Raw genomic sequence first — 13,749 nt, forward strand, 5'->3', positions numbered from 1 at the left:
GCAAAAAGCGAACCTTTCTCTACTGGGTCATCAATCTATGGAACAGCTTGCCACCCAACAGCAAACCACTGACCGCTCCATATAACTTATAAAAGGCTATCCACCAGTTGTTCGTAAGTTAAATTAACAGTCTGTATATCTTATGTTATGATTATGTAATTATTATGCTTTTATCTTTTAATCTTGCAATCTGTATGTTTGTATGTAATGAACCCTGTAAGACTAGTCGTGATACGACTGAAGGGTATCGTAGTAAAGGAATAAACAATTGGACCGACTTACCCGGCACAGGTTGGCCAGCTTGCAGAGTTTCGCTGCCTTGAGGTCGTGGAACTGCACCACGATTTTCCCGTTCTGGCGGATGCCCGACACCGTCCCCACGCCCCACTCGTCGTGGCGCACAAGCCCGCCCAGCCTCACTCTGGAGTCCACCGAACCAATCACAGCGAGGACGGCCAGCACAGCTCCTGTTTGGCTGATGGTCACCTGACCTTCTACTTCAGACATCTGCTCAATGGAAGAAAAAAAGAGAAAATGTATCTTATCCAGATTTCCTTAATGAGAAGCTCTTCTGGTCCAATATACTCAAAGACTTGAAAGAAATTTCTAATTTTCTTGATTTAGGACAAACTCACCAAATAGGAGAAGCAGGGGATACGAAAGCTGCTTGGGAAATTACCTACCCCATGGTTTTTCCTAAATCCACTAACACCAGGAAGGACTCCTACAGTAACTCTTTTTGATAAGCGTTGTGGGTTCCTTAAGGTACTTAAGGTTTGGCTCTAGACAATTCCCTACCTGTAGTGGTTTTGGTTTGTCAGTGACGATGTCTGCGATGACGCTGAGGTTGCTGCTGATGTAGTCGTTGATGAGTCGGTTCCAGGAGTCGATGCCGTGAAGTGTCCTCAGGAGAGATACCAGCTCTTCTGCAACAGTGCTGCTGTGGGAACATGTCAGGGCCACCTTGGGGCGGGGACTCTTCTTCTTCTTACAGGTATCTGGGGGTAAAGAACAGAAAGTGATGTTGATCAAACCAAGCAAGCTTACTGAAGGGCTACCCTTCCACTGGTTGTGGCAGAGAAGACAGATGCTATGTACAGTATTTACAGGTTCATTGTGCCGGGGAACTGTGACAGTCATTTCTCTTCTTACAGGTGCCTGGAAATAAGGAATGGGCCAAGACGTTAATGGAGCCTTCTGAGGAGGCACACCAGCTCCTTGGCTATCGCGCTGCATGTCAGCGCCACCTTCGGACGAGGACTCTTCTTCTTCTTAAAGGTGTCTGGAAATAAGGAATGGGCCAAGACGTTAATGGAGCCTTCTGAGGAGGCAGACCAGCTCCTTGGCTACCATGCTGCTGTGGGAGCACGTCAGCACCACCTTCGGGCGGGGACTCTTCTTCTTCTTCTTCTTACAAGCGTCTGGGGGAAGGAATAGGCGAAGACATTAACTTTGAACACTCTGAAGTAGGTGTTCGGTACCAATTCCCTATTGCTTACAGAATTAGGCAGCAGTGAGAAGGTCAATGGAGGGTTTTGAGGAGGGACACCAGCTACTTGGCTACCGTGCTGCTGTGGGATCATGTCAGGGCCACCTTTGGGCGGGGACTTTTCTTCTTCTTACAGGTGTCTGGGGGTAAAGAAAAGAAAGTAATGTCGATCAAAGAAATCAAACTCACTGAAGAGCTACTCTTCCACTGGTTGTGCCAGAGAAGACAGAGGCTATGTATACAGTATTTACAGGTTCATTGTGCCGGGGAACCGTCCTTCCTCTTCTTATAATTACAGGTGCCTGGAAATAAGGAATGGGCCAAGACGTTAATGGAGCCTTCTGAGGAGGCACACCAGCTCCTTGGCTACCGTGCTGCTGTGGGAGCACGTCTTCTTCTTACAGGTGTCTGGGAAGAAGGAATGGGCCAAGACGTTGATGGGAACAGACTGCTAGTCATGGCAAACCATGATGCGTTGTCAAATAACTGTAAACCTTAAGTGCACAACCATTGACACTGACTGACAGCTATCCTGGGATTCAAACCAACAACCTTACACTCCAGGGTTGCTAACACCACTAACCAACACAGCAAACGACCCTAACCTATGGCTTGAAGAACGGGGTCAGCATTACACTGAGAGGATTTTAGCATAGTATACTGTTGGCGGTGTTACAATGGTGTACATAGGGCGGCAATTTTCCTTGCTGTTTCAGTAGCAGAACATATTTTTACAGGGAGGGGTTGCTAGCACTTTCCCTTTAACATGCTTGAGGCACATCCTTGAACCTTCCGAAAGACGGTGCAGTCCCACTACCCAGCCGAGATATCCTGACCCCGGGACTTGAACCAGGGTATCCTTGTTACCAACTAATTGGAACCAGGAGCTCAACTGTGAGGCTCCTACCAGTTGAGCCACAGGGACATCCCTATTCCTTTGGGGTGGAGTAATAAAAACCCTGCATACCTATGGCTTGAAGAACAGGGTCAGCATTACACTGCATCAGCACGCTGCCCAGCAGACCGAAGAGCTGGTTGATGATGTTGTTCATCTGCTGTCCCTGATGACTCAGTTCCCAGGACGGCAGGACAGAGTGGAGCAGTCTCAGGCACAGAACCTACAGGGGACAATAACAAAAACATCTTAAAGGTATCTGTATACAGTACTCTCAAGGTTAAATAAAGGTTGAAAAAAAAAAAAAAAAGGTACTGGTGGTACTCAAGCTGGGCCAATCATCTAAATGGTGCTTGATCTGAAGACAATCCAATCTCTACAACTGGATAAAATTTGGAAAATACTTCCGGATGTTTCAAGTGACAACCATTCGAATTAATGTTCATAAGTAACCACCAAATTTTATCCAGTTGTTTTGCTGGCCAGGTTTGACTGTACTTCCTTTTGACAAGTTAAATCTCCTCTCACTAGAGAGCATTGGCAACGGGATTCTAATCTACGAGTCTCATACAGTAAAGATTCAGACCTGTCTGGTGAGTGCTGTATTAAGAGGCTGCTCCCCTACGATCCTGAGCAGCAGGTCGATCCACTGCGGAGTGCTGAGGGCGTGGCAGACGGTGGGTGACGTAGCGATGCTGCGGATGAAGCCCAGCGTGGCCCAGTCTCTGTGCTGCAGGCAGGCGATCGTGCCACTGTTGGACTGGGCACCTGCAACAGAACAAGATCAGAATTTAACTCAACACATGTATCGCATTGAGTAGGTCTTTGCCTCTACTCTCTAGTTAGTACATTCATAAGCCTGACATATCACTCACTTATTGACTGACTCACTATTCATTTTAACATCTGTTGCTCCTAGTTTCGTTAGATACAAGTTTATTGGTATTTCTGTCTCTCTTTTAGCTGTCTAGCCAGTGCTAACTTATGGCGGACCGTGTTGCCTGGAGGGAAAGAGCAACCCTAGTCCGGGCAAGCTGCCCGATATGATGATGATGATGAGCCAGTGCTACTCTTCCAGTTGAGAAGACACATACAATACATACTAAATATTAACATAGAATTACAGTCAGTCAACGACCATCTCATACAATGATCTTCCAGAAATAAAATCACAAAACTTCACAAGTCTTACATTCTTGCCCATACATGTATGTGCTATGTACATGTCTGTGATTCCCCGATAGCTCCATTCTCCACCAGAACAGACATAAGTAAACAAACAGGCTTACTCTGTTCCCCGATGGCTCCACTCTCCACCAGCACCCTGAGCAGCTCGCACACCGTCCTGACGGCTTCCCTCTGCACGATCTCCGCGTGCACGCCCATACTGATGGTCAGGGTTCGCAGCAGAGACGAGCAAGCGCGCCGGATCAGCGACGTGGGGTGGGTGCTGTCGTCCTTGGCGTTCTTGGAATCTAACAAAAAAATTTGGTAACCTTCTGTCAAAATAGAGTTAAACACCAAAGCCGATTGTAACACTTGAAAGCCAACATTTTCATACAACTAAATGCAGGATGTTTCCTTCTACAATGTCACAGTCTTTAAAGTGCCCCTGACATAGAAGGTAGAACTACCCTGGCCCTGCAGTGCCACTGCCGTTCAAAGATATTACTGTAGTCATTCAAGATGTTACCTCCAATTGCAAAGAAGAAACTACTCAATAAAAAGTGAGCAGCACAAGTCATACATCTTGTTTAGTACGATTACCTATATATTTAGTATACATATTCTGAGTTGAAAGAAAATGGTCTTTTTTTGCGACTGCAGTTTGTGACTGAGCTTCTTAGTGTGGAGCCATATTCCTCACTCAAGCTGACCTGATGCCAATCATGTTTTGATCCAAAGATCAAGAAGAACAAGCGCCAATGTCCTGTATTTTCAAGGGAATTATGATAGTGCTTTCTGTTACAGTTTAAAAGACTCACCTGGGACGATGTCTGTCTCTTCCTCCTCCTCCTTCTCCTGTAGCGGCGGGGGCTCAGCCAGCTTGAGGTCGTACTTGCCCTCTTTCCCCATGCGGTAGGAGTTGGTGCTGCCAGTGTCCCACTGCACCCTGATCCACCCGTCCTCACCCAGGTCTCCTATCACACGCCCTTCTCCTGGGGGTGGGCCGTCCTGACAAACAATCAACAATCATAATCAGTTACAGCAGTAGGAGTTGGTGCTGCCCGTGTCCCACTGCACCCTGATCCACCCGTCCTCACCCAGGTCTCCTATCACTCGCCCCTCTCCTGGGGGTGGGCCGTCCTGACAACCAAGCAAAGACCAGCCTTAGCATAGAACTCAAACTCGCTATCCAGTTTAATGTCTTTTGTTCCCCATCTTCTGGGGGCTTGCACATTCTCATGCCTGTTATCTAAAGTTTGAAATGAGGCTGATAGGGAGATTATTTTCCATCACTTGAGTACTCCATACAATTTTTACATGCAGATCTAAGGTGAGATATTTTGCAACATTTGCAACAGATTTACACACAAAGAAGAATTCACGACTTTTAGATTTGCCATGTTGACCATCAAAATAAATTCATCAATAGGGACAAACACAATTTTGCAGGTGGAACATTATAATTAGACATAGACATATACATTGACTTAGAAATCGTTTCCAATGCTACAGTGCCATTCATGTGAAAGCATTATCTCTTGACCCACCTGGTCTCCCCACTTCCAGTCCACACCCCTGACCACCCTGACCCCCGGCTTCATGAGCGCGGCCAGCTCAGGCCCACTGATGGGCACGGGAGGGGGCTGCGGCTTGCTGCGGCTCTCCTCAAACACTGCAGCCACGTTGTTGCAGCTGGGATCCTCGCTAGCCTGCTGGGAGTCGGGACCTAAGGAAATAAAACTTACTTGTAACAACCCAAGAACATTGTGTGGCATATAACAACTGCTTTAAATTTGTGCTCTTTTGAGGCTACCGAAAGTACATTTGTTCATTATCATTACAACAGATACATTTGACGTAGGAATTTTAAAGTGCAAGTTCTTCATTTATAAATCGAATAGTCAACACACACTACACACGCCACTACAGGAACACTAAGTCTTGCTTTAAATGTATACAATTGTTATGTCTTTTTGTCTGTATAACAACAGAAAATAAACCAGATAGTGAGTGAGTGGGTCAATGAACCAGAAATAATCACATTCATTCACAATCATGGATACAGCATTGTGATTGAATATAGAGGAGTAAACCATCTTCGGTAGAACAGGGGAAAAGTGTGTTCAAAGGAACAGTAGTTCCCATTTCCTGTATATTCACACATACCTGCTAGTCTCATGATGGTCTGTGTGAGTGCCAGAGCGCCCCTGTTCAGTAGCTGGCTAACCCCTGTAGCCTGGTGTGGCATTGTCAGCATACCAAGGGTGGCCAGGAGAAACCTCGCCTGGGGTGGGAAATACAGAGTTATGGCATGGTCACATATATCGTATCATCATATGATTTTGATGTTGTACAATTTTCAAGCAGGCTGTGACAGAAACAACTACCGACAAGGATCTAAGACCACCTTTTTTGTAACATAACAGCTTTATGTTGTAGGACACATATGGTCCTCCCTAAGAATGCCCTCAGTTTGCGATCGTACAAGGATTGTACAACTTATGTGACCATGCCCTTTGTCTACCTTTACATGTAGTTCTCTTACTGTTGCAAACAGGATACTATAAATTGTCATTTACTTTTGCTGTGGTTTTGTTTTGCAGCAGGAAGAAAAGGGAAATTTTGCAGTGTTTCAAACTAGTGGTTGAAAGAATTTTGTTGCAATAGTACAGTTACTGTAGTCATACAAGGGAGACATATTCGTGGAGTCATGAATATGCGGTGAAGAGGTACCTGAGGAAGAATCCCGAGACTGAAGGTCTCGGCGCCCGGCCCCGCTCCTTGAGCCGACATCTTGTAGTTGTGGTCGGCGTGGAGCACAGCGTCCCTCAGGGTGGAGATGGACCACTCATTCAGCTTCCCGAAGGCGATCTCCAGGGAGACGCGATCGTTGGGAGGGATGAGGGACGCGTTGTCCAGGCAGTGGGGCAGGGGATCACTGGGGAAACAAAAAGTCTTTGTTTCAAAAATAGAAGTCATCAAATCATAAATTTATCTATACTCTTGAGCCGACATCTTGTAGTTGTCCAGGCAGTGGGGCAGGGGATCACTGGGGAAACAAAAAGTCTTTGTTTCATAAACAGAAGTCATCAAATCATAAATTTATCTATACTCTTGAGCCGACATCTTGTAGTTGTCCAGGCAGTGGGGCAGGGGATCACTGGGGAAACAAAAAGTCTTTGTTTCATAAACAGAAGTCATCAAATCATAAATTTATCTTTTCTCTATTACACATTATCGTAAGTTAGTTAGTCATTTTAAACTTCCTAGTGCTGTGACCATCTTCGTTTCAACCACACAATATTGTGCAATCACAACAGCAAGGGCTAGTCCACTGGTAGTGGTGTGTGTTGAGCAACCAAACTCTTTCCCAAATGCTGAGTGCTAAGTGAGAAAGCAGTAGACTGCATGTGCCATTTCTTAAGTCTTGCTATGACTTGGCCGTGGATCGAACTCATTTCAAGACCTACTAAATGCAAGGTAAGCACTTGGCCATTACCCTGGTCATTCCTGTAAAGCAGATATCTAAATCATGAAGACAATCACTTTTGATTATTCACCCTCATACTGAAATCTAGGTGCCCGTGCACCCTCGGTTGCGAGGTGGTGGTCAAAAGACCCATACATCTACTAGCAATCAGTTATGATTTGATTCATGGTTTATCTATTCCTTCATAACATAGAAAATATGATTCAAGCCAAACTGTGAAATTGTGTTTTTTTTCTGATGTTTATACATGATGTATCTTCTATACCTGATTTTCTTGGTGGAGAACTGCAAGCCCTGCCAGCCACACAGCACCTGGTAGCGCACTGACGGGATGAGGTAGTCCTTCGACAGCAGCTCCAGCATCGCATCGGCACCTTTCAATCTCAACCTCGCTCTCTCCACCTGTGGATAGGGTACAAGAGTCAAGGATATAGGAGGCGGTCTGGATAAGGAAGACAGCACCGGTGATGAACCGAGACGAGGGGGGATACAAACTTAGCCACGTTTGAGACAGTGTTCTCACCGCAAAAGCGCCACCTACATCAGCTACTTATAGCAGTGAGAAGCAGTACTCCAGTCAGAAGCTCTGAAGAAGGTGTCTGAGAGACATCGAAACGTTAGCAGGTGAGATCAATACCTGGTTGTGTACAAAGAATCTCCTATATCCTATAATCTACCAACTTGATGAAATTATTTTCGGTGGTACAAGAGTCAAGCTGTAATAGTGATGAATGTACATTGTATATGTACATCTGCACAATAGAAATAGGTGCAGTGCAGTTCTGTTGATATTGATGGCATTGGATTTTACAATTTGCAGTGCTAGGTTGCAAGGGTCTTTAATGGCAGTTGGTGAGTTCAATACATGTAATGTACATACTTTAGGTAGCATCATTATGATTATGTTCTTCTTAATACCACCAGCGGAAGATTTTCAAAAACGGTAAAACGTGATGTAAAACATACAAAGACCTCCTATAACCACAGTAAAGAAAACAAATTAAAGTGGTACCGTAACAGTTGCCAAATGGTAAAATAGTCAGACTAAGGGATAGAGGAGATGAGAAAATGTGATGGAGATACATGTACATTCCCATTGCTCACTGTAAACTACATAGTACCAAGTCCCCCTTACCTGTCTGTGCAGAGCTTTTCTCAGCTTCTCCACGTCGATGGGTCCATCCTTCAGCACGAACTCCGTGATCTTGTTCATGAGTGCCGCGTGCGAGCGTGTTCCCGTCAGCCGCTGTCTCAGCCACTTGAAGTTACGGGCACTCGTGATGGCGGTCAGAATCATGTCCCATGATTCCTGTTTGGGCGAGGGAAAACCATAAGGAAGTTGTCTTAAAGCCACATCAATTCAATTTCTTGGTGAACAGAATTTAAAACAAAATGTTACATTGGAAAATCAACAGGAAAACAGAATCTCAGAGGAAAGTTTGTACTTTGGTGCACACAATTTCAGGGAGTGAACAGGGTCAGGTGGAAGTTTTCACCCCAGCCTTCTGTTTTCATGATTATTTTTTGCTAGAATTAAAAAAAAAATCCGCTAACCAAGAAATTAAATTGGTGTGGCCTAAACTTGAATACTTAAAACAAAGGTAAGGGGAGTCCCATAGTATTTTTTTAGGCTGTAGAGGCAGTGGGTTATCAATCCACTGTGTCCATGACACTAAATATCATGAAGATCCATCCACAACTTCTTGAGTACTGTTATGCTGTCTACAGACAGACAGACAGGTAAGCAGACAGACAGACACGCACACACACGCACAAACACACACGCGCATGCACACACGCAAACACACACACAGACTCAAAACCATTGGCAAAGGTAATACTGTGATGCAGTTCAAGTTTATGTATTACTAACTCAAATAAAAAATGAAAAGTTCACCTTAGCCTTGAACTTGGCCACTTCTCTGACCACATCTTCAGGGTCATCTTCCTGCTCCTTCTCCTCGTGAGCCTCTCCGTCGGCCTTCCCGTCTCCCTGCCCCTCCTCCTCTGCCTCCACCTCATCATCCTTACCAACATCCTCCTGAGTGGGTTGTAGAAACATGGTTGACATGTATTCATTGCCATTGCACTCCACCATTGTTGCTAAAGCCCCTAACTCACTGGACCCAGAGCCCGTTGGAAACCTCACTGCGACCGAGCAATTTGACAGCTTGCTCAACAAATTTCATTGATGAAAAACAAATCTTTTTACGCTTTATGCCGGGGGTTCAGTGAGATAGGGGCATAAAGCTAGCTCGAATCTAAAATGCTCTCAACAATTTTTCTGACAGTCACTAGAACACAGCTTTCTTTTCGGTTTGATAAATTTTTCTGACTAAAGTCTTGAAACAGTTGGGGAGAGGGTTCCATAATTTTGCAGTCCGTGGAAAGAAGCTGTTGCCGTAGAAGGACTTTGAGACTGGTATTTGGGGAGCATAATGATGTGAGCTACAGAGCTAGATGAGCAGCCATAATGAACACATCTTAGTTTACAAACCTGAACTTCCTTTGTTTCTTGCAGCACTGCAGCCTCTTGCTTCTCCTCTAGCTGCAGGGCAACTGCTGCCAGCTCCGCTGCAGCTGAGGCAGGGGGACAGAAAAATATAGTAAAGTACAGTCAAATCTGTGAAAGTGACCACCTCTACAAAAGGACCACCTGGCCATTGATATACAGTCAAACCTCTACAAGTGACCAGCTCTACGTAAGGACCACCTGACCAATGTGACCACTTTTTTTGCTGGTCCCTGTCCACATAGACACCAGATTTCATTGGTCCCCTGAGTGGTCTTCTTGGGCAGGTTTGACTGCATGTGAAAGGACTAACTTGGGCAATAGAGGCTGAAGGGAGAATCTATTTGTTTTAAAGATGAATGAGTTTATTAGAAAAAGACTTAGTGGCTCTTACAATTCAAGCATTCATCTACATGTCTATTGGCTTCTTTTTTGTACAGCAAAATACTTCCAGAGAGGTAATGTATATACCAAATATGAATAAACACATTTTCAGCTTCTTATTGATTACTGTAATTCTTGATTTGTTAACTGTAACTTAATTTTAGCTGATTTAACGGTCACTAGTCAACAGCTAAAATTTCATCATCGCTAATATTTGATCACTAATACTTGAGACAGTGATGTTTGCTCCCACCATTAAAATTAAGTGCCGTGACCTACTCCATTTTCCCCCAACCGCTTCATTTTCCTGCCGCTATATATAAGTGATTTACATCATGAAAGAGCTAACCAGCAGCTTCTTGCTTTTCCTTCCTCTTATCTTCGATCATTGTCTGCACGAACGCTCTCCATCTCGTGTGCGTGGCGAGCACTTTCAGTCTCCGTACAAGGGACAGTTCATTTGCTACTGCCGGTCGCAGTTCGTTGAACAGGAACAGGCACCTCTCTATCATGGGGGCACACACCTCCTTATAGGACCTGCCAAGATCTTGATGGGCCTGGGAGGGAAGCGGTAAGATTGAACATCATTAAAGCTAATGTCACACCACACAAAATTGATACGTTGCTGTGTCTGCAAGCTCTTCATTACATTTTTTACACCAATATGGCTATCATTAAAGCTGATGTCACAAAGCACGAGAATTGAACAGCCAACGATGGGCCTGGGAGGGAAGAGTGAACATCATAAAGTTCCTGTCACACCACAGGAAAATTGATCAGCTGACGTGTCTGCAAGCTCTAGATTACATTTTTTACACCAATGTGGCTATCATTAAAGCTGATGTCACAAAGCACGAAAATTGATCGGCCGACGAGTTTGCAATCGCTAAATGACATTTTTGGCATTAAGTTGCCCGGTGTTGTCTCGATCATCGCACAATTTTTTAGGGTTTGAAGTGCATCAGTGAATTGGTATTTTCAACATCATATTCTAATTCTACAGATATACACTATACAAGAAATGAGAGCATTCTACAACATTTTCATCACTCAGATGTCAGATCGAAAATTCTATGTCCCTTGCTAGCAATCGACACAAAAAAGGCTTTCAGGTTTTTGTTGGGATAGGCGGGGTAACCAGAAACACAACATTTTCTTTCTTAGCCCTAAGGAAAAGAATCCCCAGATTGTCTTACTTTGATAAGAGAACATTTGGCACGGTACACAGCCTGGCACACGTCTCCTATGGAGTTGGGCAGCTCGGCCTGCAGGGCTGCAGGGGTCGGTGCTGCGGGGGTTTCTGCAGGATCTGCTGCAGGAATCTGCCTGTCTGATGAGGAAGCCTGATGCTCGAGGAACGTCAGGACGGCATGGCCCAGGTCCAGGTGCTTCAGGAGGCAGGCTAACAGTAGTCTTCCCACCTACGAAACACAGACAGTACAGCAAAAACCTATCACCTACATGTAGAGGACTACAACAGCTTATAACTCACTACTAAACAAGGCAAACAGTAGTCTTCCCACCTAAGAAAACAGACAATGCAGCAAAAACCTTTACCTAGAAAAGCATAATAACTACTAAACAAGGACAACAGTAGTCTTCCCACTTAAGAAAACAGACAATACAACAAGCACATTGATAAAGGTTAGACATCTAGGCAAACAATATCAGGCACTGGACAGTAGAGAGTGGAATGCTGTGGTGGCCCAAATCAGTACCAGCTGAACTGTGTGGTGATGATGATGAACAATACTGTAAATGCATTTAAGTTCGTGTAGTTTTTATTTCGCGCTAAGGTGAAAGCGGAGTGTTCGCGGTGGTTTTAACTTCGCGGCAGCGCTATAGTTACATACTGCTACAGTATTGGACAAAAATGTTTGCGGTGGCTTTAAGCTTGCAGTGAAACGGTCGAACCGCGAAAACCGCAAACATAAAACCACCGCGAATATTTCTGTATTTACAGTATCTAAAGACAACTGAATCTCTACAACTGGATATGATACAGTGATTACTTCCAGCAGTACTCTCCTATCTATCCAGTTGTCTTTAAATACGAAAATAATTTTCACATCTTGGAGCACAAAAGCCAATAACACACTACTAAACTAAACAGATCAAATTTTCCAGAAGAACAGTTTTAAGTTTCGAATTTCAGAATGGTTAAGAAATATTGAGGGTAATAAAAAGCCCATAAAAAAACATATAAAGATGGCAACACATCCTTAGCATATTTTCTAATATAATAGGTTTACGGTATCTTGCAAGACATTTGCTTCATGTCTAAAGAAACCACTGGGAATCTTAAGGAAGAGTCCTTACCTCCTCCACAGGGTGGTCCTGAGGGAAGTGGATGGGTGTGACGTAGTGGTGGTTCTTACAGTACTGGTCCACACTGCTGAGGAACAGCTTCACACTAGGCTCCTGGACACGGCTCTCAGCCAATGCCTGGGGAAATACAATGATGTTCTCACACCCTCCTTGACACTTCTGTGAACATTTTTTGCAGGCTATTTTTGGTATGTCTTCAATATCTATGAGTACCTCACAGCAACTGACAAAAATAGCATAACATATCAAAACAGCACTCTACTAGAATAAACACAAAAGTTTAAAATCTGATAACCACACAGATGAATATTCTTATCTACAGAAGAATGTTTATGACACTGTGAAAAAAAGTTAAGAGATTGCTCTGCATTTGTAAACCAAAAAGTAGTGACCTTGCAGTTTGACAACACAGTTGAACTTTGGAAGTTGGGCAACCCTGGCATGTAAATACAATGTACATGCTCAACCAATAAATATATAAATATTGGAAGAAGTATTTTTGTCAGTATCAATCCCCAAACCTTACCTGCAGAAATGGTTTAGCTGGGTCTGTCTGTGAGGTCTGTCGGGACAGTCTCCTGATCCCCAGGGGGCTGTCCTCACCCCCCGGGGGCACCGTGGTGGCAGGGGTGGTGGCGCTGGACCGCACCTCTCCCTTCTCTTCTTGGAATGGGTTAGGTGGCTGCAAACACTGTAGGTACAATAAACAATACTGGTTCGAAAAAGGATTTTAAAGAGGTTATCTACGAGCAACTCTACTACCCATCCTAAACAGAAAAGGCAAAACTGGGTGTTGAACTCTCCGGTATGTGGGACCCGCCCTGCCACTCCAAAAACATAACAGTAGCTCATATTTTCTGATCCGACCAGAGTGACTTTCTTTACTAACTTATCTATACATCAATTCAGAGACTCATTGATAGACAGGTTGCAGACTCACTTTTAAGAGAATTCTGAGGGAACTGCTGAGTGATGTTGATTATCACTCTTGGTAAAAATGCAAAGCAAAGAAAAAATGGCCCTTGAATCAACCAGTGAGGCATCCCACTGACAAAGCGCAGTTCTGACCAAATTCTCTTCATCCACAGTGCCTACAGTATATCAGTTTAAGTTACCAAAAGTAGTAATACAGTCAACCTGGATCAGCAACCACTCAGGGACTGAAGAAAAATGGTTGCTGAGGACAGGGTGGGGGTGACTTTGCACAAATATACTGGGCTGTTTTATGGTGGCTTGAGACTGCATGGAGGTGGTTGCCTGTGCCAGGTTTGACTGTAAGTCAACAATCTCTGTTACCTGTAGCCCCCCAGAGAAGAGCTCCGACTGGAACCACTGGCTGCACTCGTCCTCTATGGTGGTTACGGGCAGACTCAGAGACTGGCTGTTGCCGCTCAAGCCCAGTACATAATAAAGTACATATTAAGTTACCAGAAGTAGTACTACTACCATCTCCCTTACCTGTAAGCCCCCAGAAAAGAGCTCCG

General features: G+C 44.5%; 1 protein-coding gene across 1 annotated transcript in view; it reads right to left on the bottom strand.

Moving 5' to 3' along the window:
• The window catches only part of LOC136436191 (E3 ubiquitin-protein ligase HERC2-like), a 99,404-nt gene that overhangs the window by 51,960 nt on the left and 33,695 nt on the right, over positions 1-13,749 (bottom strand). Inside the window, exons 26-42 of the mRNA XM_066429972.1 lie at positions 12,792-12,956; positions 12,257-12,382; positions 11,134-11,358; positions 10,287-10,494; positions 9,539-9,621; positions 8,939-9,082; positions 8,177-8,350; positions 7,307-7,443; positions 6,285-6,489; positions 5,718-5,835; positions 5,099-5,277; positions 4,370-4,559; positions 3,674-3,859; positions 2,971-3,152; positions 2,457-2,607; positions 799-998; positions 283-507 (exon numbers count right to left, since the gene is read on the bottom strand). Coding sequence (XP_066286069.1) covers positions 283-507; positions 799-998; positions 2,457-2,607; positions 2,971-3,152; positions 3,674-3,859; positions 4,370-4,559; positions 5,099-5,277; positions 5,718-5,835; positions 6,285-6,489; positions 7,307-7,443; positions 8,177-8,350; positions 8,939-9,082; positions 9,539-9,621; positions 10,287-10,494; positions 11,134-11,358; positions 12,257-12,382; positions 12,792-12,956 — 2,898 coding nt within the window. The remainder of the gene's footprint in view (positions 1-282; positions 508-798; positions 999-2,456; positions 2,608-2,970; positions 3,153-3,673; positions 3,860-4,369; positions 4,560-5,098; positions 5,278-5,717; positions 5,836-6,284; positions 6,490-7,306; positions 7,444-8,176; positions 8,351-8,938; positions 9,083-9,538; positions 9,622-10,286; positions 10,495-11,133; positions 11,359-12,256; positions 12,383-12,791; positions 12,957-13,749) is intronic.

The sequence above is a fragment of the Branchiostoma lanceolatum genome, chromosome 6 (assembly GCF_035083965.1).
Source record: "Branchiostoma lanceolatum isolate klBraLanc5 chromosome 6, klBraLanc5.hap2, whole genome shotgun sequence".
NCBI lineage: Eukaryota > Metazoa > Chordata > Leptocardii > Amphioxiformes > Branchiostomatidae > Branchiostoma > Branchiostoma lanceolatum.